The 27361-nt window shown below is 42.5% G+C and overlaps 1 protein-coding gene across 1 annotated transcript in view; it reads left to right on the forward strand.

Annotated features, from left to right (window-relative positions):
- The window catches only part of CDS2 (CDP-diacylglycerol synthase 2), a 432047-nt gene that overhangs the window by 263063 nt on the left and 141623 nt on the right, over nt 1–27361 (forward strand). Inside the window, exons 7-10 of the mRNA XM_078666643.1 lie at nt 14764–14846; nt 19650–19737; nt 21493–21561; nt 27019–27171. Of these exons, the coding sequence (XP_078522769.1) occupies nt 14764–14846; nt 19650–19737; nt 21493–21561; nt 27019–27171 (393 nt within the window). The remainder of the gene's footprint in view (nt 1–14763; nt 14847–19649; nt 19738–21492; nt 21562–27018; nt 27172–27361) is intronic.

A 27361-nucleotide genomic window follows, 5' to 3' on the forward strand; every position in this document is an offset into this window, starting at 1 on the left:
CCACACTTGGAAAGATCTTGCAACAGAATGCTTTGGTATGCTGTGCCACTTTTTAAAGGGATTGACAGCTGTTACTCACATTGTACCACTTCTGTTACTAACTGATTCGAAATTGAAACAAACTTTATTCGGCAAACTAATGCCATAAAAGTACATCATTAAAAACTGTTAGCATACCAACGGTTTAGAAACAGGTAATGATACTAACTCACCTAACTAGGATAATGGTCAAGTGCTCCCTTTAAGGAATCTGCTCAAATTGACATTTTGCCAAGAAATTGTCACTTCTACCCCTTATAATTAGGAAAGAGGTTTGTTAGAGGGAAAAAGTTGCAGTGGTAGTTCAGGCACTAACAGGTTTTTATGTTGTAAGAAAGAACATTATTGGGCTTACTGCTGCTTCTGGACTTCATCCTTACTCACTGCGATCATTTACTATGATTGTATTATACAAGAAGTATGCAGTTAGTAAAAAAAGGTAAACATTTCATTTATTGTAATTTAATTCTTAACAGAATTCATCTGCACTGGAGGCTAATAAACAAAATATGATTGAACTTGCCAAGAGTAAATGCTCATAATACATTGACCAATTTAGTAATAACTTCTCAACGGAAATACACTTCTCAAAGGAAAAAATAATATTTTTCATTGCGTGTCCACAGAGTCAGACAAGATAGGCAGTATCAAAACAATCTCAAGTTTTAGCAGACATGAAATAAATCACATTTTGATAATCTGTGCTCCTTTGGATCCATCTTCTTTCCTCAGGGGCATTGTAGGTTGCTCTGCATTACTTCTTCTGCGCTGGGGCTGCAATATTATTTGCTCACTTCTTCTGCCATCGGGTAGGTTTCGTTTCAATAAAGGGCTTGGGCCCACTTTTCAGATGTGCAAAGATTCTCCCCCTCTTTCAACGAATGGCACCATAGTGCCTGTTGATGGGTTGAGCAATTGACGCCTTCCTTTCCCTCTTGTGCTCCTGCTTACTGGGTGAGATTAGGTGCTACCCTTAAAATGATTCCGGATTAAGCTATCCTTTGATTTTCTGATGAGGCAAAGAACAGACACCTGCTTCTTGAAGCACTAGTAGTTTCCTAGTTTCATTCTCAGCCACCTTTGTTGACATAAGCTTTGACCCTATTTATTTTGTGCAGAGGAGTACATGCTGCAAGTCCTATTTTAACTATTGCTACGAAGCGTCCCCCTTCAGCTGCATGTTCTCAAGGATGTTTTTCTCTTATGGAAAACCTCCTTTTCATCTCTTGTAGCGAGACTCAGTTCAATGTCTCCTGAATCACCTCTATGATCCATCCAGGTATTTCACCCCAAACTTGATCTTTGACTATTTTAGAAGAGGGCCATTATAAATGTTATAAGAATTGGTCTCTACATCAATATGGAGGTTTTGTTGTCAATAACTTTATGCTTCAGCTTTGTACACTATGCTGAACTTCGAATAGGTCGTTTTTAAAATGTTGGCACTCCTTCAAAGGTGATAGTCCCAGCCTGTTCTTGCCTTTTTCATTGAAGCTTCTTTTGTCAACACAGTGACTAAGGTCTATGGGTATGTGTAAGCAAGAGATCTTGGGGTGGGGGAGTTACCCATACTTTGAACACAAAAGGGAGATTCTCTATCTCACAACACATATAAAGGACTTTTTATCTCCTGCATGATAGCATTTGGGCAGGTTGCATTAAATGGTGTCAGGGTGGGCGTTCTGATGAGTCGTCCTCTTCTTCTCCCCCTAGCTAAATCTGAAAGCCGCTGAACACAAGTGTTGTTATTGGACTCTCACAGGAGACCAAAATGAGGCTGTTGCTCTCAAACATTTGCCCTGTACTTATTCTACTAGTCCCAGAAACATATATCGGTCGTATGCTATGCAGTTCAACATTTATATGTGAAATTAGGTTTTAAAATCTTTCCATGTATGTGGAGGTGTGAACATTCCACTGTACATATAGATTGGCAGTGGAAGCCCTTTTTCTGCTTCCTCCAATCTCTGCCTCTAATTTGTGGCCCACCTGTATCTACGTCCTTCACAACACAGAGTTTGCACTGAGGTTGTGAAAGCATTGGGAAAACACACACTCATGTGGGGCACTTATGGCCCGGCTTCTCTCAGCTCTACCTTATATTAGTTAGGCTTTGCAGCAGTGCTCCATGTTTTGTGACCTGGCCTCCACTAGTGGAGGAAGGATCACCATTACAAGAGTCAATATTATATTTGTTTTTACATTGATGTTGCTATGGATAGTTCACCTCACCAAAGCTCTTATTTGCCTCTCAGTGGAAGATTTCCAATGCATGTAGCGCCTCTTGGATAGTCTTTTGTATTTCTCTGTTATTGAAATCAGAGAGCCATTCCTCCAGTAAACATCTGTGCCTCCCATTAGGAGCTGAGACATCTTTAGGTTGTATGTATCTTCATTAGTTGGCATACAAGGCAACCATGTGGACTCCCTACCCTGCATTCATCATACATCTTAGACACAAACTGTAGGTAGACAAACCAACTTTTGCTTGAGCCTGTCAAAAAGCCAGATTTCTCACTCTGCCTTAGCCTGAAGTTCGTTTTGAATCACTCTCCCTCATTCTCGTATGATAAGAAAAGCAAGTAGCATTCTGCTAAATGAAGGATGACAAGATACATTAACACAGTGCAAGCATAAATAAAAAAAACATGTGGGTTTTTCTCCTTGTACTTTAACTGTATTTTCAGGTTGGCACAAGACAAGAAAGAGAAAATGTGTCCTGTAGCTAAGTTGCAATTCACGTCCTGGTGTCCTTTGTGAAAATATAACCTGAGACTGACTGTGCTTGTGTGCAAACTCACTGTATTTTAATTTTTTTTAATTGCTTCCTGAAGTGTAGGGGTTGTCTAAAGTTATTTTGTTGCATAGATGTGATCATTTTGATTCCTGATTTTAGACTCCTTAGCTGGGAGGCCCGAACTCATATCCGACCTTCCCAGTGTGACCAAAATGTTTGGTCTCAAGCAAGCCATTTTTCCTCACTGTGTCTCATTTTAGTTTAGGGTGCTTTGTACTACATATGTGGTACAATCCTCTATATATTGCTTCAGGTATAATCAGGCTGTTGACCATCCATATTTTATATTACAACTAGCTTACCCGTCGCGCATTGCTGCGATCTCCGAAGAAAGGAAATTCAAGGAAAGTCGTCACGATAACATTCAATTTACATTGTCATTTTTCTTGAAACATATTCATTTTAATATGGAAAACATTTCAAAGTGTCGTTTTAATTCTATTTATTTATTCGAGTGCTTGTGGATACACAATTTTTTGTTTTTCCGTCTGGTGCGTGCATCAGTATTCGAAAGATTACGAGGGCCCTGGGGGTCCGATATTTAAAAAGAATTTAAGCCAGAAACCTTCGCGGGAGTGTACTCAACAACTTCCCAAAGTTTCCTGGCGATCAGATGAATGATGTTTTACTTCCATGTATTTATATGAGTGCTTGTGGATACACGATTTGTTGTTTTTCCGTCTGGTGTGTACATGAGTATTCGAAAGATTACAAGGGCCCTGGGGGTCTGATATTTAAAAAGAATTTAAGCCAAAAACCTTCGCGGGAGTGTACTCAACAACTTCCCAAAGTTTCCTGGCGATCGGATGAATGATGTTTTAATTCCATGTATTTATTCGAGTGCTTGTGGATACACGATTTGTTGTTTTTCCGTCTGGTGTGTACATCAGTATTCGAAAGATTATGATGGCCCTGGGGGGCCGATATTTAAAAAAATTTTATGCCAGAAACCTTCGCGGGAGTGTACTCAACAACTTCCCAAAGTTTCATGGCGATCGGATGAAAGGTGTAGTAATGCATATGCCAGAAACCTTCGCGGGAGTGTACTCAACAACTTCCCAAAGTTTCCTGGCGATCAGATGAATGATGTTTTACTTCCATGTATTTATATGAGTGCTTGTGGATACACGATTTGTTGTTTTTCCGTCTGGTGTGTACATGAGTATTCGAAAGATTACAAGGGCCCTGGGGGTCTGATATTTAAAAAGAATTTAAGCCAAAAACCTTCGCGGGAGTGTACTCAACAACTTCCCAAAGTTTCCTGGCGATCGGATGAATGATGTTTTAATTCCATGTATTTATTCGAGTGCTTGTGGATACACGATTTGTTGTTTTTCCGTCTGGTGTGTACATCAGTATTCGAAAGATTATGATGGCCCTGGGGGGCCGATATTTAAAAAAATGTTATGCCAGAAACCTTCGCGGGAGTGTACTCAACAACTTCCCAAAGTTTCATGGCGATCGGATGAAAGGTGTAGTAATGCATATGCCAGAAACCTTCGCGGGAGTGTACTCAACAACTTCCCGAAGTTTCATGGCGATCGGATGAATGGTGTAGCAATGCATAAAAGACAAACAGACAGACAGACATACATTCGTTTTTATATATATAGATAATTTAATTGTATTTGTTTTATTCATGGTGCTGTTTAAAGTCATTTCTTGTGCAATTTTAATAACTGCAGTATCTATTAATATAAGATGTCAAAAAGAATTTCAAATCTTAAAAACCTGCCATCTGCTGTACAACTAATATGATGGTGTGCTCGCTTTGTACTTCGGTCCTTAGGGACAAGGAAACTTCTGATTTGCTCTGGCATTCCCCTCTTTGTACATTTTGGTGGTTGCCCACCTCTAACACAGGCTAGTTCTGGGGCTTCCATTCGCTCTCAGTGGTACCTCTTTGGAAATCTGTGTTTGATTCAAGGTGGCATTCGGATCTTGCTATCTCTCTGTTTTGTTTCTGACTTTACCTTACTTCACACATATTGAGATTGGACTAAGCTATGAGTAAGAAACCGTCGCTCTGTACTTTTTTTTTTACATCTGTACTTTTTGTCCTAAAGGTCCCACCATCCACAAACCTCTACTCCAGTAAACGATCCATGACTGTTAAGAAACCAACATTTATACTCATTGTTTACAAATTGGTGTGAAGGAAGTGTGTACTTCTTTAACCTCACTACCCCACTTTTTGAGCTGTCGATCACACATGTCTTGGTTCTTCCACCATATGAATGGATTGGGCTTAGCAATGATGTGGAAGTCAACAAAGTCAGATCTTCAAATCTACATATTTGAAAAGCATGTTCTCCATTTACCTAGTGTTCATGAAAGCTGTACCTCAGGGGTGTTAAATGATAAATTATTAATCACGTTCTCATTTTAAGCAGCACATATTACTTTTTGTGATATTGCTTAACTATTGTTTCAAAATGATTTAAACCCTATACACACAAGGTGCAGCCCGAGCTGAACAAGATGATGGCATAAACTAGGACCTCTGCTCTTACATTTAAACTTACTTGAAATTGCCATGAAATAAGCATTTTTTCATATCGTATGAGATGCCTGAATGGAGCTCTTCAACTGAATATTGAACACATTGGTTGCAGACAATTTTCCCTGAGGTAGCGACTAGAAGGGGTACTTCCGCTCTCCGGAATGCCTTGCCCTCTGTGCATTGAGACGTGCCTTGCTTGCTAAAGGGCATCAAGAGGAAAGTGTGGATGAAACAGAGGTTCAGGGACCCAACCATTCATGTCCAGTGTGGTGTCTTAGATAGAGCTGGAGTGTGGAAGAGGAATAAGGTATGACACCATCTCACATCTGGTCATACAGTGCCCCATAGTTAAAAGTTCTTGCAGAATCTTCACCCTCTTTGCGAAGTGATGTGGGCCAGTTCTGGAAATGGGTCTGCAGCACTGGTTGATAAAGGAATGGAAAAAAAAATGTACACCGAGGGCATCAGATCATGCTGCAGAAGCTGAAACCAAAGATTTCAAAACCATTGACTGCATTGCAAAGATGATTTACTTCAACTGCATCGAGTACTGAGGTTGCTAAAGACACTCAAGAGTTGCTTGGATGGCAGTGCAGTTCCTGAGACCTGCTGTGCATAAAAAGAGTTTAATGAACTGTGCAGACCCTACAAGAGCTGGTGCACACCAACATTAGAATGTATGTACCTCTATACAAAAGGGCAGAAAGGCTTGAGTGTTAACAAAGAGGCTACTACCTCTAGCAGGTACATCACAAAAATGCCCTCAAATCTCCTTTCTTCTAAGTAAGCCAATGGAGATGTGAAGCAAAATTCCCAAAGTAAGGGAGAAAATGAGATGTAGGTAAATCCAGATGTGGATTTACCGAATCTGTAAAAGTCGGTATTTACCGATTCGGTAAATACCGACCGGTAATGCCCATTCATTCCTATGGGCTTTGAAGCCCATAGGAATGAATGGGCATTACCGATTCGGTATTTACCGAATTTCACAAGGGTGCAGGGGGTGTCACTTTGACACCCTCTAGCACCCCCAAAACAGGTTCGGGTGCCATGTGGCAGGCATACCTGCCCTAAGGGCAGGTCTGCCTGTCATATGGCACAGGTGTGCATGCACACATGTGCATGCACACCGGAATCGGTATTTTACCATCAAATTGAATTTGATGGTAAACTACCGATTCGGTAAGGCTTGTGGGACTCACAAGAGTCCCACCTACATATCAAATTTACCGAATCGGTAAATATACCGATTCGGTATTTTACAGAATCGGTAAATTTACCGATCGGTAAATTTACCGATTCTGTAAAATAGAGTGCCTAATTCGAATTCGGCCGTTACCGACCGGTAATTGGCCACCTACATCTGACCCCAGATGTTTTATTTCTATGATTAGTTAGCAACAAAGACAATGAGCCCAAGTGGACTCCTCATTTGTATCCACGGGTAATTACTCCCCACAGGAATGATGGAGACGCTGCAACAGATTGATAAAAAAAACTTCAGGCAAACCTCCAAATTTGACAGACTGCAAGATTTGGTGGGGTCTCCAGACTGGGACACAGATTGAAAAAGTTAATCCATTCTGGCTGTAAATGGAGTGCTGGACAACATTTAAAAAATGTTACAATGCCTGATAACAATCTTAACACCAAGTGACAAAGATGGGCGAATGAAACTTGTGGAAAGACCTGGAGAGCTAAAAATCTTTGGATGTTGGGAGTCCTTGAGGAAGAAGGGGATCTGATCAAAGGGACTATGTGCGGTGGATGTCAGAAGAGCTTGACGTTATTTAAAAATGAGTTGCCGATGGCATAAGGCGTTATTTTCTCTTGAAGTAACCAGAGCAGAACCCATCGATGTGAAGAGCAGGTCTTACAATTATTTTTGTGTATCAAGAGAAAAGAGGTGAAAGTCCATATATGATAGAGGGAAAATTCAGATATGGGGTACTCCGGTCCACTTTTTCCGGGATACCTTTCAAGCTGTGGATTGATTGAGAAAGGAGAGGCCACCACTCACTCAAGAGTTTGAGGCACTGGACCCATGCACACCTGCTCTTTGCTGAAAGGCTGCTAATAATGAGAGAGGTGAAAGGTACACCTTCTTGTGTTATTAATGATGAACAGAAGTGTTAAGTGTCCATGATAGAGAGGACAGATCCCTCTCATGTGATTAAAGAGGTGCCCTGGCAGATTAGAGGTAACTGAGAGCCTATCTGTGACAAGGCTGGAAAAACAGAAGCACATACATTTCCACAAACTATTGTGGGTTAGGGTGTGCAGGCCACACCATCCATCTCTTCCAATCCAACCACATCTGCCCATCCCTCCTTCCTCGCAAAATAGAGCTAGCTGTGATAATTGATATGTAGCTTGCTGCTGCAGGGCATGACGTTTCTGTATATTAGAAGCAACTTCAATAAAGAAGATCACAATTGTATACTACTGGGACTATTGTACTTCTTCACACTAGCCCTTCCTTTCTCTCTCCTTGTGCAGTCTTTCTCACTTGTTTTCATAGCCGCTCTCGAAACCTGCCAACACATGGGAACACAAGTTCAAGCACCCTCTCTCTTTTGACTCACAACCCTCCCCCTCATCTAAACACTGATGCACCCTTCAAGAATGGACGTCATGATATATTATTCCGTCCGGAAAGGAGAGAACCTTTTTGTGCACTTAGGAAAACTGTCCCTCTCTACACCAGCTGGCAGTGGGCACAAAGAATTTGTATATTTTTTTGGAGTATATTGTAGCGCAGTGGAGAAGCAGACCAGGACAACTGGGGTGATTTGTGCTTGCTACGGTTTATTTACAGTCAAAACCAAACAAACGATTCAGGGAGCTATAGTTGTGCAAGTCCAAAAACAAACAAGGGATTCTGGGAGACGTAGTTTTGTCCCACTCGTCTTCCTTCTTCTTTCTTGGGATTCCAAACAAATGGCCTTCTGGACTGGTTTATATGACTGATAGGCTTGTGCAGCCACGACCCCCTGTGGCCGTGGCTGGCGTGCTTGCGTTGCCAGGTAGGGTCTGGCTGCCCGTCTGTTCCGGTCCTCACTCCTCCGGCGTCGTCGGCTTCCTCCGCCAACGTTGAACTCTTCAGGTACTCGGGTTCCGACCCTGTGTTCTCCCACGGAGGTACAAGGAAGTTCCTCACCGGCGTCTCCTCCTGGCATGCGACGTGGGGTGGTCCCAGTGAACGCCGTAACCTTCTCGCGTCTTCCTGGATGTAGCTGCCCTCCGTCACCTGGTATGCCCCATCGAACTCCTTAAAGGGCCAGTCGTCTCCTTGCCCAGTCTGTGAGTACATAATGGGAAACGGGGATACAAAGGGTGGAAATTGTCCCTAAACATTGTCCAGTGATTGCACGTCCTCACACACCCCTACCCCAGATTGTTCACGATCGGGGAACAAAGGAAGACGGGACAGAAAATCAGCATTCCCATTGTCCGCACCCTTCCGATGATGTACTGTGAAAGAATAAGGCTGCAGGGAAAGGAACCACCTCAGTACTCGAGGATTGTTCCCCTTGTTGCGACTCATCCAGAGAAGTGGTGCATGATCAGTAAAAAGCATGAAATGAGCACCTTCCAAATAGTATTTCAGTTTTTCCACTGCCCACTTGATCGCGAGGCATTCTTTCTCTATGGTAGGGTAGCGTTGTTCTCGAGGAAACAGTTTGCGACTAATAAATACTACAGGATGTTCTATTCCCTCTGGTGAAGATTGAGACAGGACAGCCCCAACCCGTTTTCTGACGCGTCTGTATGTAACATAAAGGTTTTTGAAAAATCAGGAGAGCGGAGAACAGGTGCTGAGGTTATCGCTGTTTTGAGGTCTGTAAAAGCCTGTCTTGCCCTAGGGTTGGGTTGTTGGAGGTCTTTGGTTTTCACACTTTTCTGTAGTAAGTCAGTTAGTGGGGCAGCTAGTTCAGAATATTGGGGTATGAACCGTCTATAGTACCCAAGAAGCCCCAAGAACGCCCTTAATTCTTTTTTGTAGATGGAAAGGGGGCTTCCACTATAGCTTTTATTTTCTCGGACTGGGGCTCAATACATCCATTTCCTAGCAGGAAACCCAGGTACTTTACTTTCCTAAAGCCTGCTCTTGATTTTTTTGCATTAATATGCAACCCTGCTTCCTGAAGTGCTGTTAACACCTGAGTGACATGTTGTAGATGGGTTTTCCAATCAGGGCTGAATATAACAATATCATCAAGGTAGGCTGAGGAATATGATTGATGGTGTCGCAATACCTGATTCATCAAACTCGGGAACGTGGCTGGTGCCCCGTGCAATCCGAACGGTAAGACCGTGAACTCGTACAGACCACTAGGTGTAACAAAGGCTGTCTTTTCCTGGTCTTCCCTTTCAAGGGGCACCTGCCAATACCCTTTTGTAAGGTCAATGGTAGTGATGTACTGGGCCTCCCCTAGTTTCTCTATAAGTTCATCAACTCTCGGTATAGGGTATGCGTCACATTTTAAAATGGTGTTTATAGCCCGAAAGTCAATACAAAAGCGGACGGACCCATCCGGTTTTGGCACGAGCACTATAGGGGAAGACCATTCACTTGTGGATGGTTTTATTACCCCTAACTGTAACATGTTTTCTACTTCTTGTTCAATGGCCTGCCTTCTTGCAGCTGGAATTCGATACGGTTATTGTTTTACTATCTTCCTTGGTTCTGTATGTATAGCATGTTCTGCCATCTTGGTTTTCCCGGGTAAATCAGAGAAGATGGTTTCAAAAGGGGTCAAAGTATCGTGAAGGTCTCTATTCTGCTCTGTGGTCAAATCTGGATTTATGACCAACTGTTTTACGGTGGTCATGGTCTGGGGGTCGGTCTATTTTCTGTGCGTCCCGGGGAGGGGGACCCAGCCATTTCTTTAGAAGGTTTATGTGATACAGTTGGACCCTTTTTGGGGCTACCCTTATCTTATAAGAAGTTAGACCAACTTTTTCTATAATTTTATATGGCCCTTGCCATCCTGACTTTGTTTTTCCTATGGCTGATTGTAAGAATGTCCGAGTGGCCGTGACAATGAGTCACTAGTAATGCGGGGTATCAGGTTAGAGCGTCTTTATTGGGAACGTTTGTTCTCTTTTTGGTTAAGACAACTCTCTTGTCTAAATGTATATAGTTCATGAAATATCACTAGGCACAAGAACAGGTGATGCGTCGGACGTGTTCCGGGGTGGCTGGTCAGTTCGTGGGATACCGTCCTCCTGGCGTTGGTCTGTAAACCGTTGGCTCTCCCCGGAAGGAAAAAGAAAAAAAAGGGTCGGGATTAGTCAAACTGCTTATTCTCCTAAAATGCTATGTGCTACCGTCACCATTGAAAGTGGGAATATAAGGGAAGGTAGGGAGTGTGTGGAAAGGAGCCCGGCGTGCAACACACAGTTCTCACCCCCACCACCCCCACTGGAAAGCACCCCTCAGTGGTACTTGCCTTGGGCCACGGCCCGTCCACAGGGCCGTGGCGTCCGGACCCGGGGCGTTATCTCCCTTCCTGGGACCGCCGGGCGTGAGCGCCTTGTACAATCTTGGGGTGTACTCCCACGGGTTCTGGTCCGCACCTCCTCCGGGACTGCTGGGCTCCTCCAAACGCTGTTTCCTGCCGGGACTGCTGGGCTCCTCCGATCTTTGCTCCACACCTGTTCTGCTGGGCTCCTCCGGTCTCTGTTCCTCTCCTGCTCCGCTGGGCTCCTCCGATCTCTGCTCCACACCTGTTCTGCTGGGCTCCTCCGGTCTCTGTTCCTCTCCTGCTCCGCTGGGCTCCTCCGGTCTCTGTTCCTCTCCTGCACTGCTGGACTCCTCGCCTTCCTCCGGGCACCATGGAATCGCTTCCTGGAGACGCCGCCGGGACTCTGTGTGTGCCGTTCTTTTATTGTCCGTCCTCGCTTTCTCCGCCTGCCCCTTCACACGAACAACTAGACCGGCAGCCACTTCCGTGTGGTCATGGGTGTCTCCACTCGACAGGCTCCACTTCCGGTCGTCAACCACGGCGGACTCCTCGACCTCACCACACTGATGGTAAAAGGACTAAAACCCAATCATTAACAGAGAGCTGTCGCCACTTCTTGCCTTTGTTGTACACTATTTGTTGTTTCACCTGTGCTTTTTCCAGGTTAGAATCTGCGAATTCTCTGAGTTTGTGTAGTCTGGACCGAAGTCCTTTAGTATACTCCAGAAAGGATTTTGTTTCCTCTTCCTTCTCTTGTTCCCAAACTTCCTTGGTGATCTCTAGAAGACTCCGAGGTTCTCTCCCATACAGAAGCTGAAACGGGGAGCAACCTAAACTGGTCTGCACCTGGCTCCTTACGACATATAGGGCCAATGGAAGCAACATGTCCCACTCCTTACCTTCCACGGTCAGGAGTTTTTTTTAGCGTTAGCTTCAGGGTGGCATTGTATCTTTCACATAAACCATCCATCTGGGGGTGGTATACAGACGTCTTAATGTGAGAGACATCCAGAGTTTTGCAAATTTATTTCATCAACTTTGAAACAAAGGGGGTCCCTTGGTCTGTTAAGATTTCGCAAGGGAATCCTACTCTGGAAAACAGTTCCAACAACTTCTCAGATATGTTTTGGGTTGTAGGAGTCCGTAAAGGAAAGGCCTCGGGATATCTTGTGGCGTAGTCAACCACAACCAGTGCGTATATATGGCCTCTCTTTGTGCGTGGAAGTGGCCCAATGAGGTCCATCCCAACCCTTTCGAATGGGTTACCTACAACCGGGAGAGGCTGTAAAGGAACCGCAGGTGGTCTGTAAGGGTTCTTCCGTTGACAAACCTCACATTCCATACAGAACCGAGTGACATGGGCAAATATGCCAGGCCTAATGAAGTGTTGTAACAACATTTGGATGGTCTTTTGGGCACCTCTATGACCTGCTAGTAAGTGCGAGTGGGTGAAGAAAAGGCCCTGCTCTCGAAATGCTTGAGGTACAATCAGCTGTGCCGAGTCCCCTTGTTTCCCTATTCTGTACAGCAGTTTGTTCTGTATTGAAAAGCAAGGGTAAGAGATCGGCCCTACCTGTTGGTTTTGTTGGGCTTGTTCCCAAGCAGACGTCAGTGTTGGGTCGTTTTTTTGGGCGTATCTAAGGCGTATCTAAAGCTTTTATCAATCAACCAAGGGGCTTGAGTTAAAAAGGAGGAATGGGGAGAGTTAGAGGGACTAGCTCTATGTAGTTTTTCCTCCAGTAGACTAAAGAAGGAAGGGTTATCTTGTCCTATGATCATTTGTTCTGGTAAGGTAGGAACAACCCCAACACTTATCTCCAGGGTTTGGCCTGTATGAAGTGTTTAATTAAGGGGTATACCTTGACATCCCTGTGAACGCACCTTATGGGCACTGTGTCTCTGGTTTTGTTTTTATATGGTCCTACTATCGACTGAAGTACTAAGGATTGTTTACACCCCGAATCAAGAAAGGCTTTTATAGGCACCCCCCTCACTCTGACACTTACGTGAAAGCTAGGTCCTAATTCTGCAGAATACAGGATGGAACGTGGAATACAACCAATGTCCATGGGTTCCTCTTGGGGCTTTTTCCTAGGACAATTCCTGGCAATATGCCCCCACTCTCCACATTCGAAGCATTGTGGGTTGCGTAAGGGAGGAGGTTCCAGTCCAAATGGCCTAGGCTTTATGGGTTCTACGGATGGTTTCCCTGTTTTTTTCTCTGTTTTCCCTGGCACAGTCGTTGGTTTTGTAGGTTTATCATTGTCCCAAGGTAAGGCTCTAGGTTGGGCCCGGTAGAAAGTAGTGGCCATCTCTACCGCTTGTTCTGGACTGAGGTGTTTATGTTGTTTGAGCCACCTCTGGATGGGATAGGGAATGGCTTCCAAAAACTGTTCGAGGTAAATCATGGCCATTATGTCTTCTTTAGAATTTGCTTGAGGCTTTAGCCACTTATCCGCAGCAGCTTTTAATTTGAAATACAGGGTTTTGGGATTGTCTGCGGGAGAGCCTCGTTCTTTTCTGAATTTTACTCTATAGGCCTCCGCATCTATCCCCATGTGATCCAGTATCAGTTCTTTTATTTCTGAATATGGCATATTACCATTTGGATTGGCCACTTGGTACGCAGCCTGTGCTTCTCCTGTAAGGAGAGGGGCTAAAAAGAAAGGCCACTTTGCTTCGGGCCAACCTGATGCCCTTGCTGCCCTCTCGAAGTTGAGAAGGAATGCGTCGGGGTCTTCTCCTGTGACATATTTTTGTAAGGAGACATTTGGACCGGTTCCTGCCCGTATTTGTAGTTGGATTGTCAATTCTCTACGGTCATCTGCTACTTTTACCATTTGTTCGGCATGATTAGCAAGACCGTCCTTCATGAGCTCCCGGTCAGCCTGGGCAGAAGTCATCTGTTTTTCTACCGCCCATTCTAGCTTCTTCTGGCCTCGTATTAACTGTTGAATGAGATTTTCCATTGTGAGGCGACCGAAATACCACTTCTGACACCACCTGTAGCGCAGTGGAGAAGCAGACCAGGACAACTGGGGTGATTTGTGCTTGCTTTATTTACAGTCAAAATCAAACAACCGATTCAGGGAGCTATAGTTGTGCGAGTCCAAAAACAAACAAGGGATTATGGGAGACGTAGTTTTGTCCCACTCGTCTTCCTTCTTCTTTCTTGGGATTCCAAACAAATGGCCTTCTGGCTGGTTTATATGACTGATAGGCTTGTGCAGCCACGACCCCCTGTGGCCGTGGCTGGCGTGCTCGCGTTGCCAGGTAGGGTCTGGCTGCCCGTCTTTTCCGGTCCTCACTCCCCGGCGTCGTCGGCTTCCTCCGTCGACGTTGAGCCCTTCAGGTACTCGGGTTCCGACCCTGTGTTCTCCCACGGCGGTACAAGGAAGGTCCTCACCGGTGTCTCCTCCTGGCTTGCGACGTGGGGTGGTCCCAGTGAACGCCGTAACCTTCTCGCGCCTTCCTGGATGTAGCTGCCCTCTGGACCACGTGACTCTGTCACCTGGTATGCCCCATCGAACTCCTTAAAGGGCCAGTCGTCTCCTTGCCCGGTCTGTGAATACATAAGGGGAAACGGGGATAGAAAGGGTGGAAATTGTCCCGAAACATCGTCCAGTGATTGCACGTCCTCACATATATTTTTTCAAAGAAAGTATTGCCATTTTCCCTTTTTGGAATGATGGAATGATTTTGTTGGCAAAATATCTTTGAATAAGAAAAAAGAGAAACAATTATCTAGACCTAGCTGTCTAATGATGGCGGTACAGTCGAGTCAACCTTTAATTTAGCCTCATCGCACCAATTCTTTGATAAAGTTGTGTATTGAAGTAATTTGATCTTTAGGGACAGCCTTTTCGGGTTTATGTTGCTGTTTTGCTGCAAATAGTATTTTGAGTGCCTTGTCTTTTCTCACACTAACTCGAGTGTTTTTGTTTTTTCTATAGTTTGGCTGGACTCATGTGACTCTACTGATTGTCGTCACTCAGTCTCATCTTATTATTCACAACCTATTTGAAGGCATGATCTGGTAAGTTGAATATTGCTTTACAGATCATGTATTTCCAGTGACTTCCCCCTGTGGATGGCTGCTGGTATCCTTCCCAAGTGATTTGTGATGTCACCTCCCCCCTTCAACTCAAATTCTTGAGATATCACTCAATAATTGGCTGGTTGTGTCCTCTAGTCTATGGCTGGTTGTATTTCTCCCTGGATGGTTGGTGATGCTAATCTCGCGACTTTGAACTGTCCAATGATGTCTCTGATGAATGGCTGCTAATGTCCTTCTCGGGCAGTTTTCAGATGTCTACCTCCTCCAACTTATCTTTTATGACTGAAGATGTCCCGTTTTTATTGCTGATGATCTTCCCCCTGTTAAAATGTTTTGTTTGCTTTGATTTTCATATCCTAGATAGCGTGTGATGTCGTCACTATGCTATCATGAAGTGCACTGGACAACTGATACTCTAACCATTTTTAAGGTCGCTCCTGTTTCTCCTGTGAATTATGTACAATCAATTGAATAGCCTACTGTTTAGATTGTCTTTTTTTTATTACTCAGTGGTTAGAGCAAAGCTAGAAGATGCTCAGGAGTTTGATAAAAGTTAGAGCAATTGGTGCCTCTGATGTGGAAACAATAGGATGAAGTCCAAGGGCAATTAAAGCTCCTACCAGAGCTGCTATGAGTGAGGCCACATTTACTCTTTGGTAGAGGTGATGGATAGGAGACAGAATGTTATAGTAGAGTGACTATCAAGTTATTATTTTAGTTCTAAAAGTGGACTCCAGCATGGAGCATGCATGAAGGGACACTGACGTGCTGTACAACCAAAAGCTAGAATAAAGAACAAGAAATGTTCATATACCCGGGTCACCTTGCCAAGCTATGCCCAGCTCATGTTACTCTATGTTTTATCTGATCAGTAATTTATTTGCCAGATGTTTATTTATACTTTCTTTTTTATTGTAATTGTTTCTTATATTAACCATTGCAATGTATACATGCATGTGCTTGTCCTTGTAAAAGAATATATTCTTACTGCAATAGGAATAACTTGATATGACATAGTCAGTTACAGGCAGCAAGTTACTTGGTACGGTGTGAAGGTAAAACAGGTGTCATACTTCTATAACTCTTAATCAGGGTGCCAATATCTTAGTACTGTTTTAGCCCATTTCCACGCATGTCATTTTACTCTTCAGGATTCTGTTATTACTTCATCATTCCGTGCTAGTTGATGAGATTCATGTCTAAGTAAGTCGAATCGCAAGGGAACCCAAATGCCTTTTGACTGGGTTAGTTGTGGGGAAGGCATACACAGCTCACATATTGCATAAGTGAAGCTCTTCAAGAAGTCTTGAACCTTATGGGGTGGTTTATACTCCAGCACATGCCCACACACCTTTCTGTATATAGTAGGACGGGTGCTGCATAGTTTTCAAAGTGTTTCCATTATATCTCATACTTAGCCCAAAAGGGCCATTGAGAAATGAGTAAAAGGTCTAATATAATGGACAGTGATCTGAATATTGCTATACAGTGCCCTATTTTTTCCAGGCCAAGAGTTAGAATTCAGCATCGGTGCAGAACAGTGCTGGTATTTCTTGTTGACTATCAGCCCTCTCTCCACAAACCCCTTTCGGAGTGTAGTAGATTCTGTGTAGAATTTATAAGGTAAAATGCAGTGTCTATTGTTGCATAACACTTCTTCAATACAAATGCAACAATAGCCCGGTGTAGTTAATTATTGATGTGCCCAAATCTGTCTCCCATTTATTTCTTGTCGACAATGTGTCTTTTGTAATCTCACCGTGAACACATTTATAGAACCGGCCACAAAGTTGCAGTGATCAGTGGAAGTGTTAAGTAAGAGGGTGTGCATACTTGTGGGAGATTTTGAGGGAATGTGTTGTATACACCTTGACAGTTGCTGCAATGTTGATAATAGAGAAAAATCTCCAGTGGAGTGTTATGGGTGTAAGTACCATCACTTTTAGGGGTGAAAATAGTCCTTAGAGAGAATATATAGTTCAAGTTATACAGCCTTAATTTAGCAGCTGGTTTTTACCTTTAGTTTCTTGTGTATGAGGTATCAAAGGATTATCCTGCAGCTGTGTATCCGGTAAGCACAGTATTGAATTCCTGGCCCTCCTTTATAGTAGTGCCAGGCTCATTTGGGACAATGTACTCAGTTGAAAGTGCCTAGGAGGTTCTTCCAAGGTTGTCTCGATAATACTTGCAGATGTTGGGTGTGTGTACTGTATAGTTGCACTACCAGGTGTGTTACAAATAAAGGAGGATTGAACCAGAAGCACTTGCAATGGCTCTGTACGCACAAAAAGAAATAATATAGTTGAAAGATCAGGACCAGAAAGCGTTCCATACTCTATGGCAGTGTAAGCATTTCACATTTAAAACCAGGCTGGTTACACCCCATGTGAGTTTAATCATGGGGTATTTCAGATTAGTGAGGAATGGGTTTGACAGGTGGTAAGGACCATAGCAAAATAGCAGCTTGCCATTGATAATGGTAAGCACATCCAGTTATCTTTGATCATCCTGAGTCTGAATTCAACGATCAGAAGCACCCAATCTTGGTTGGCCGACAACCACCTCAAACTCAATGCTATGAAGACTGAGTTCCTCCTAATCTCACCTCCCACGAAAATATCTTCCGCACAAACATGGCATAAGCACCTAACAGCACTCAATGTCCAACCGACCATCGTGGACTCAGCTAAATCCCTAGGCATAACACTAGACACCAACCTCAACATGCAGCAGCATATCAGCAAGGCTACTAAGGGGGCGAACTTCCAAATAAATACCTTGAGAAAACTGAAACCCTTCCTCCCAGCAAAAGACTTCCAAACAGCAGTACAAGCTCTAGTCATCCCTCGCATAGACTACGGCAGCGTGGCCCTCTGCGGCCTCCCCCTAACGACAACTGCACCCCTAAGAGCGTCACTAAATGCGGCTGCAAGACTCATCACTGGATCAAAAAAGCATTCGCATATCTCCCCTGACTTCAAAGCCTTGAACTGGCTGCCTCTTGAAGCCAGAATACAGCTGAAAATTGCCTGCATGACGCACAAGGCTATACACCTGAAATCACCCAGCTACCTCACTCATAAGTTGACAATTTCTGGTGGGTCCAGAACTACCAGGAGCACGAACAATCTTCTGCTGAAACTGCGAAGATTCCGGAAGGAAAAAACATACAAACGCTCCTTCTCTGGAATGGCGCCCAGGATCTGGAATGCACTTCCTCCTGAAACAAGGCTCATCTCTTCCTCCCTTCTTTTTAAGAAAGAAGTCAAAAGTATCCTTATGGCTAAATACACTTGAACAATTAGTTTGATTTACATTATGAACAGTATTACCAGTATTGTGTTATGATATTGCCTATATATTCCTATGCACGTGTGTTTTGACGTATATTAGTCCTTCTGTATTTTTTACAGCGTTTTGATGGCCTTCGCTCCAACTATGCATTGCTTCCTCATACCTGTACTATGCGTACTATACGTACGATTTTTTATAATAATAATACTCTGTATTATTTACAGCGTGTTGATGGCCTACGCTCCAACTATGCCTGCTACCTCATACTTGTACTATACGTTATATTGGTGCTATGTTATATACTATATTGGTGCTATGTACATGAACTTGTTGATCTACCTCCCTACTATGCCCCCTTGTTCCCCTACCCTCCACCTGCCTATGTAAAGCGCTCTGTTATCTGCAAAGATCTTGTTCGCGCTATATAAAACTCTCAAAATAAAATAAAATAAATCTCTAGGTCTATATTGAGGTGAATGTGAATGCCTAGTTATTTTAAAGATGGTTTAGACTTTTTAATGGGTATTCACATCACATGTCGCTGTGTTGATAGTCAAAGGGAACTGTGGTGAATTCCTCCAATTTATTGTAATATCAGATGCCTGACCAAAGAAAATCATTTTGCAAATGATGGGGGCCAGATTGGAAGTTGGATCTCTGATGAATATATGTAGGATAGCTGCAGTAGAAATTGGCAAATTCCGTGAGGGCGGACTGCCATGATGATGAGTCATCGCATTGTGACAGTACCTGTCACCACGCCTTGGATTTATCTCAGAGGTCACATTTCAGGCCAGAGTCGCAAGGCTGTGTGATCTTGGTGCCTCAGTGGTGCATCGCAAGTGTTGGGTCACTGACAATGATGTGACAGAGCAGATCTCAGGGAACTTAACTCGGAGCACCCTTCACACTTCCCCGAAGTTCGCACCGTTCAGGTACTCAAGTTCTATTTATACTGGGAGCGGGTGTAGTCTGGTATGTTGTACGGAGTCACTTAGCGTTGGAGCACAATAGGCGTGGTCCCACCTTCTGTGAGCCTCAGGCAATCTGGCAAGGGCATTAGCAAACCAGGTTAGGTTGCAGCTTAGTATTGCCAGTGCTTGCTTCAATTCGGGTTATATACACGGGTCCTGTTAGGTAGTGCTTTCACGTCCTCTCTCCAGGAAAGCAACTACGCCACAGTGGATGCAGTGCGCAGTCCGTTATAACCTGCCAAGGTTTGTTGAATTCGTCAAATGCTGAATAATAGGGGTGCCCCATGATGGCTGGTTGGGAGTGCTCTGCGACCTCCGCTGTTGTGTTAAAACAGCACCGTGGTGACTCACTCCTTCCTTAGTAACTTGATCCCAGTGATTCAATGCCAGTGACAGAGTTGGTGGATTAGGTGTGGTAGGCTCAGTTGGTGAGTTTGAGTTCCTACAGATTGAATGTTTGGATTATTCACCTTTTTTTCTGTCACTGCATGAAGCTTTTTCTTTGTGCTTCTAGGTTCATCGTTCCAATCTCTTGTGTTATCTGCAATGACATCATGGCTTACATGTTTGGCTTCTTCTTTGGTCGGACGCCCCTAATCAAGGTCAGTTCAACGAGTTACTGTGTGCAGACTGCTTCTAATAATGTTATTACATACTTGCAGGCCCTTGCCTATGCACCACTTTTCAAAACCTTTTCAAGAACCACTCAAGGATACTGTGCCTTGCTCACAATGTCTAGACCATCAAGTCAGCCTTTGTGGAATTGTTCTTAGATGCAGGGGTGTTAATTCTGAACCACCAGAGTTAACTATACTGGTGTGGCGGGGAGGGCGATGTTCCTGTTAATTTGGGATTTGTGTAATTAAATGGATTCTTAATAGAACACTGAAAGAACCCGGAATTATTGACTCCCTGTTAATGCTACACTTCTGTTTCCCTGGTGATATCCTATTCTCCCCCTCACTTTGCCCTAGAGATTTCAGCTGCTTCCAGCAACTAAAGTTCCCAAAGAAAAGTGGGATGCAGTGTTCTAGTGAATTTTGGAATCTCGGTACCTACCGTTACAAACTCTGTTCACCAACTTATAATGGGGGACGTATTTAGATCTTGACGGATGGGTTACACCATCACACCTGTGATGGATTTCCCATCCGCTGATATATAAATATCATAGAATATAATGGGATTTACATTTCGGCAGAAGGGATGTCCGTCCATCAAGATCTAAATCAGGCTATAACTCTTTTTAGGTCTCGCCTACTAGGCAGTGAAAGCTGTCTGATTGTGAAATACCTATTGTGGACTTCCCAAAAACGTACATTGTGGGCTTACAGCCTACACATTGCTTACCATTCATTGACTTTATTGTCACTGTCATGTGCTTGCTACTTAGTTAGTGGGTTTCCTTGTGTCCTTCAACTGCTCACTTTTTTGGTTAAGTACTTTATGAGAGTGCAGGTGTTTTGCAGCTCTCTCCTTCATGCTCCCCCACAATGCACACCTGATCTGTGTTGCTCTCATATGTGTGATGTTCGCTCTCTACCTCATGCACTTCATCTAGCCTGCTCCCCATGTTACTCAACCTTGTGTGCTGCTCACTCTCATACGTGCTAATCCCCCGCTCCATGTTGTGTGTACTTTCCATTGTGTGCTTCTCCCTCCACTCTGTGTAGCTCTCTCCCTCGTGTTCTGTTTTTTCCTTCCTCTACCCAACACATGCTCCATTGTCTGTACCCCTGTGGTCCCTTTTGCACTAAATACATTTTTTAATTTTTTATGATTATTTATGGACCTTAGTGGCATCCCCCATCTTGGATTGGTAAATAAACATATTTGGTTGGTGCATGCAAACTTTCTGACGTTTGTGTGCCCATATGTCATCATGCATGCGTGTGCCAGTGGAATGACACAATCACAATCAGTGGTTGCGTTATCATACCTTTTTTCTTTTTTTGCATTTTGCTTTATCTTAGACACTGTAAAGTATCTTAAAGAAGTAAACAGTAGGTCCCAAAGGTGAGACCTATTGACTTTGCAAATGCTGATTTAATTTTGCTTGTGTCCTCTACCTATTGTGTGTCTCTGAATAGTTGTACATGCTTGTTAAAGAACCATGTAGCTAGTCTGAAAAAAGGCCTTTTATTGTATTACATTGAATTGTATTACAACATGGCTTTCTTCTTCCCTCTGACTCCTGGTCTTGTACTGAATAAACTCTCAGACTTACCATGGCCCAGCCGAGGGTAAATACATGTGAAGAGGATGAGAGTCTTGAAACATTCTGGTGCCTCAGAGGAAGCTGGTTCAAAGGAACGTTTTTAGCTTGAACTTAATCCTTTCTTTTCTCTACTCTGCAGCTTTCACCAAAGAAAACGTGGGAAGGTTTCATGGGTGGATTCTTTTCCACTGTCGTTTTTGGACTGCTGGTATGCCTTTCTACATATTTTCTGTGTTTCTGCATGTTCCGCTTCACTAGTGCTAAATGTGATTCCATGCTCCCTTCTGATGGCCCGTATTTCATCATCACAGGTTATCACTTCACTGTTGGTAATAGTAGAGCACACAAAACGTTCTCGCTGTGGAGGGTGTTTGCTTTGCTAGTTCAGAAGTTTAGCTTATCTTTTAATTTAGCACTTAATACACTTTTTGTAGAAGAAATCATTAAAGAGTCACAGGCTAGCATAGGTCAACAATGTATTTTATGGTAAAATAAATTATTTTGAAGTTTTTAACAGAACAGGGGCACAAGGGATAACATTATTTTCCCAGGAGCAAACATTTCAGTGAAGCAAGGATGATAGAACGAGAAGTCAAGTCTTCTAAACTTTAGTCCCTTTAACACATGGCCTCCCAATAAAAGATAGCAAGGTTCCAGTATGAAGTAGAGAGGTAATAAAACCCAATTAACCCTTTAATATTATTCCTGTCCTTTCTTCTGAAAATTACTGTAAAGTCGATGACAAACATCTAGACCCTGAGCAACCCAGATAATTCTATTGGAACATTGTACACCAATGGAAACAACTCTGTTATATTCCAAAAGGTTACATACACAATTCTTTCAGTAATAATCAGCTAAATCAACAAATTCCTTTTGAGTAGTCAGGTCGCTTTTGACTTTCAATTATATTGTGGCCATCCACCCACAGCTAGTTCAAAAAATGCAATACCAATTTGAATGTCACCTATGATAATGCTCATAAAGTGTTTATAAGTGTTTAAAAGGACAATACCAAGTGTTAAAGAAAATCTGTGCACCTGCCAATTTGAATTCTGCAAGTCTATTAGCAAAAGCAAAGTTAATATGTGAATCACAGAATTTGGCGACAACGCTCCCCAGTGAGCATAAAAGCTTTCCAGGCAGGTGTAAGAAACAAATTTATGTTTCCATGCTTAGTGCTCCATTGGAGATCATGTGATGAAACTGAAACAAAAGCGTTACACGGGTGGAGGACTTGAAGTTATTGGAGAGCGTAGAAATGTCCTTCAAACTGAACAGAAATCAGCTGCAACTCAAAGGATTCTCGCCTACGATGCTGGGCATAAGAGTGAGGTTGTCAGAGGCAGGCATAGCTTGGAAGTTTTAGTACTGAGTCGAAAGGTGGCTGCAACAGTTACAGTTACGCTAAGCCACTATATAAATGTCACAATTGTACCGATTTTCAATGTAGGTGTTACATTTTATCCATGATACTAAATGTAAAGAATGTACATATTGTGTCACATTTTATCCATGATACTAAATGTAAAGAGTGTACATATTGTGTCACTTCAGTGACCCAATAAAAGAAATGAAAACTGCCCATTTGAAAGCAGAATTTCTTAACTAGCTGGTTGGTGTTTTAGTTTGCAAACATCATGGTTGTATAGGCAACGAGTACGACAAACATCTAATCAAAAGTTGTCAGAATAGCATAATTCAGTTTGGTTATTTCTGGCAATCAAGCTGACGTGGATAATCATTCCTTCTACCTAAGGAAGCCAAAAGTAGCCAACATCTGGGCCAGTTGAGCAGTTATTTAATGGGTACACATTCATCTATACACTGAGAATCAGAATATTACAAATTCATTAACACACCCATATTTAAAAGAAAATTATTTACAAATCAAGCTTTGGTTACATGATACAATGAAATCCTAATTTTAACTGGACAGTTACTCACAAGCAAGACCTTAACACAATGTGAAGACGTTCTAATAAATAGAGCTACATAGGTGAGTTTGATAAAGAATATCTTATGCTCCACTGTAATTCAAAAGAAAAGTGAACACATATATGATATATTCATGGTGAAAGAACAAGTATTAAACCAATCTTACTTTTCTCATTTTTATTGGCAAATTGATATTTGACTGTATTTTTTAACAAGCTGTGGTAAGTCTTCAGTTCTTTAATGAAAATCTATTTGTTAAATGTATTTGTTTTTGTTCAAAAGGAATCTTTATTGTATACTTTATAATATGCTGTTTCGTGTTGGGTTCCCGCTAGCATTCCTTTGATACTGTCACTTGGGCCTCTTTGGGATTAAAGTAAAGAACCATTCTATAGAGCGGAAGAGGCGGAGTAGAAATGGTTAGGGGCCTCTTCTGCTGTGAACAAAGGGGATCCCAATTAAGTGGTCTCTGCCCGCTCACATTCAAATACTATACAGGGTAATTAATCCATTCCTATTCGTTTTTTAATAATGATTAATATTGGGATGTAGCATATATTTGAGTGCTTCTAAGTTTAGCAAATGAATTGAGGCACTCAGGGAAGTATTATTTTACCCACTGTCAGGAGGATACTGCAACTTATTCACAGTGCAGCCCTTCTCCCTTAGCACCCACCCATATAGTTACCCAACCAGCTGTAGTCACACAGCGTACTAGTAGCAGCATGAGCGGGGAGAGCATTGCGATTACTGAATGTTTTTCCCCACTAGCCTGTGACAGAGCCGGTTAGATGCTAATGTTCTCTTCGCATGTCTTCTTCACTTTGTATGGTTACCTCTTGCTCAGAGCTTCATTAAATGGTAACCATGAGTGAAGTGGGTAGAGACATTAAATACAAATAACCAGTAACAGAATAATGCAATACTTTAAAGCAAACGCATTAAACAAACCATAATCCATTTTCAAGTGCAAATAACAACCTTTCTGTCCCGATTTAAAAGGTATGTATAAAGTAGAGAACAGATAAAAAAGGAAACCCATGTTGAAAGAAATGCAGGTTGTAGCTCAGGCCTCAAATTCTTAGTATGTATTTTTTAGATATTATCGTTCTAAAAAGATGTTGGGAAGCGCTGGTTGTGTTAATACATTTGTGTATCTTGACAGGTGAAAAGGCTTGTTTTGCTTTTCTTATCACTGACGAATATTCATGAAATTTGGTAGACTCTTAGCATGCTGAGTTTACTGTTGGTATTTTCAGATTTGTGAAGGTTCATGGGGATGGAGGAGCAAATTAGTGTTCATTTGCTGAGAACTTTGGCACTCAGTAACAAATTTGCACAAAATGTATTAGATATTTTGAAGATTTAGCAATCCATTAGTTTGTTAAGTTTTGTGCCAAACCATCAATGGGTGCAAAGTTAAAGGAAAGAACAGTTGTACCTTTTTAATTTGAAATGTAACTGAAAAAAGCATCGGTGTGTTTTAACACTATAATTTCGTCACTTCAAACTTGATGTGTGCTGTTGAAATTAAGTGCTGTGTTACTGTGAAAAGCTACGCTTTTTTTTCCACGAACAGGTAGGCTAAATATTACCATAAAACTCATCAACACAGCTTAAATTAAAAACATTTCCGACCGTTATACTAAACACTTAACCCTATATCCTTAACGCCGGCACCCCAAACCCTGTGTCCTTTACACTTAATTTAGAAATATATGATATTTTAGAGGTTTTTAATTCTCTGAAGCAGTACCAAAGGGGGAGGGAAGGGGCATACGACTTTCATTTGTCAATAACTTAGGCACTGTTTGATTAAACTGCATAAAATTCGGCAGGCCAGTTAACAAGTTAGAGCGAGTGGAAATATTTCAGTTTTCGTTCTGATCCAATACAGGGAGAATGGACGGGGAGGGGGTCTTAAGTTAAATGTGAGGCTTCAGCTCTCTTTTTTATATGTTAATATACCTGGCACTGTAAGTGATCAGCACAAAAACAATGTTTCTCAGTTCTCGACTTATCAGGCTGTAAAAGATGGGCCCTCAATCTTGGCACAGCTGCTGGTTCCTTATATGTGTACAATAGCTTACAATAGTCACTAGTGAGTAGCATCTAGTAAGATGTGGGTCTAAGCTACTAATCTAAACAGGGCTTATTTTTATAGAGCTCTTATGTGTTTTGGAAGCAACTCACTCACTGAAATGATTGACTTTAAGGCATATGGTACAAGTACTCACTTATTTATGCTCTTTGCTCTTTCTTCCCCTCTGTTTGGAAAGAAAGCAGTTTCATTGAGGCTATTCAGCACCCTTTGTATTTCACTTGAAGAAAAGCGCCTGCATTCAATAAAGTAAGGGGAAACACGTCAAGCAAGGAGCAACATTAGTGTGCATCTCTAAGTTAAAGTACCTTTTCGGTAGGCCAGCAATGTCTTGTAGGAGTTTTCTAAACTGATGGATTCTTAACGAGGTTCTGTGTTGATTGTTGAGCATAGCATTAATTACAGTTTATAGTGAATAGCAGTATCGCCTTGAGGGCCCACCACAGTGAGCATATTAACCTCCTCCGAAAAGGACATCACTTGTGACCAATGAGCACATTATATTTTGCAGTCTTTCAGGGAAGACCTGTAATTCATTCATTCATTTTACTATTACCCCGAGTAGTGCTGTTAGACATCCACAGCACCATAAACATAATTCTAAATGTTATTGTCACAACTGGGATCTAACTGAAATTTCATCATATTCCTACTCTTGCATTTAAGATCCATGCACTGAAATCCCCCTACGTTGCAGTTCTCCAATTATTATTATTATTTTTTTTACAAATTGCTGCATTGGAGTACACCCATAGTCCCAGGTTGCGCTGAGTGTGTATTCCTGCACACCTCCCTATACTTTTTTTTTGTTGGCCTTAACAGTGCTAGTGTTTTTTCTTTTCCCTCACTCATTGTTCTGCTTTTAGGTCAGAGCGCTCCTTAACTGTGGCACAACTTTCCTGTATTTTAACTCTCCTCCGGTTGCTTTTTCAAGCATGTTGCAGCTGCTTTCTCGTTTAATAGCTGCAAATTTTAGTGGGTTATTAACACATGCAGAATTGGCTGCCTTGAGACCATTGCATACTGCAACAGTGATATGTTAGTTTCTGTGAACTGTTGATGCATGGTCACATTTCAGGCTTTAAAGAGCTCTGTGATCCTTGCTTCTTTTCGCCATACAGCTGCATGTCGTAGCTGAGCCAATATGTCATAGAATAAATGCTCATGTCCTTAGGTACACTACGTATTTCCCTCCGCTATACCACCATCATAAACACCACCTAGCCCCTAGCAGTCTTAAGTTATTTTTTTTATATTTTAGTTGGCCCTTTGTTTGTGTCCTCAAAGGCACAAATATATGACCATCCAAGATCTTGGACGAGGGCACTCTGGTCCATAAATCACAATTTTGGCCTTGTTTCTCCTCTAAAAGAGTAAATAAATTCAGTGAAAATATGGTTAAAAGATTACTTTGTGGCCATCCATAAAGGCTGGCTTGGGGGATTAATGTCACAGAGGTAGGAACAGGCATTTCTCCTTTCTACCAAGAGAATAATATGGGACTCTTCCACACATTGCCTTTTGTATCATTGCGTACAGTGAGGTGTTTATTTACGAAATCAGGGTGGGTGCTGTCTGGTCTTTCTGCGCTCACTTGTGCTTTCTTTTTGTCCTGTCTCCCAACAGCTTTCGTACTTCATGGCTGGATACAGCTACTTTGTGTGCCCAGTGGAGTTCAACAACGACACCAACCGCTTCACCGTTGACTGTGTCCCACCCGAGCTGTTCCAGCTGCAGGAGTACCACATTCCTCTTGTGCTCCAGTCCGTCATTGGCTGGGTAGGACAGGCCATAAGTTAGCTTCTGCATATGGTGCTTGAAGAGTAGCTGTCATTGTGTAGCTCAGGGTATATTCCCCTAAACAATAACTTGCTTTTGTCTTAAGTGTATTAACTGAGCAAATGTAATTCCCTTGACTGCAGGTTACACAGTTACTTGTGCTTGCAGGATTGTTTGCTTAGGATGTCCT

This window comes from Lissotriton helveticus, chromosome 11 (assembly GCF_964261635.1).
Source record: "Lissotriton helveticus chromosome 11, aLisHel1.1, whole genome shotgun sequence".
NCBI lineage: Eukaryota > Metazoa > Chordata > Amphibia > Caudata > Salamandridae > Lissotriton > Lissotriton helveticus.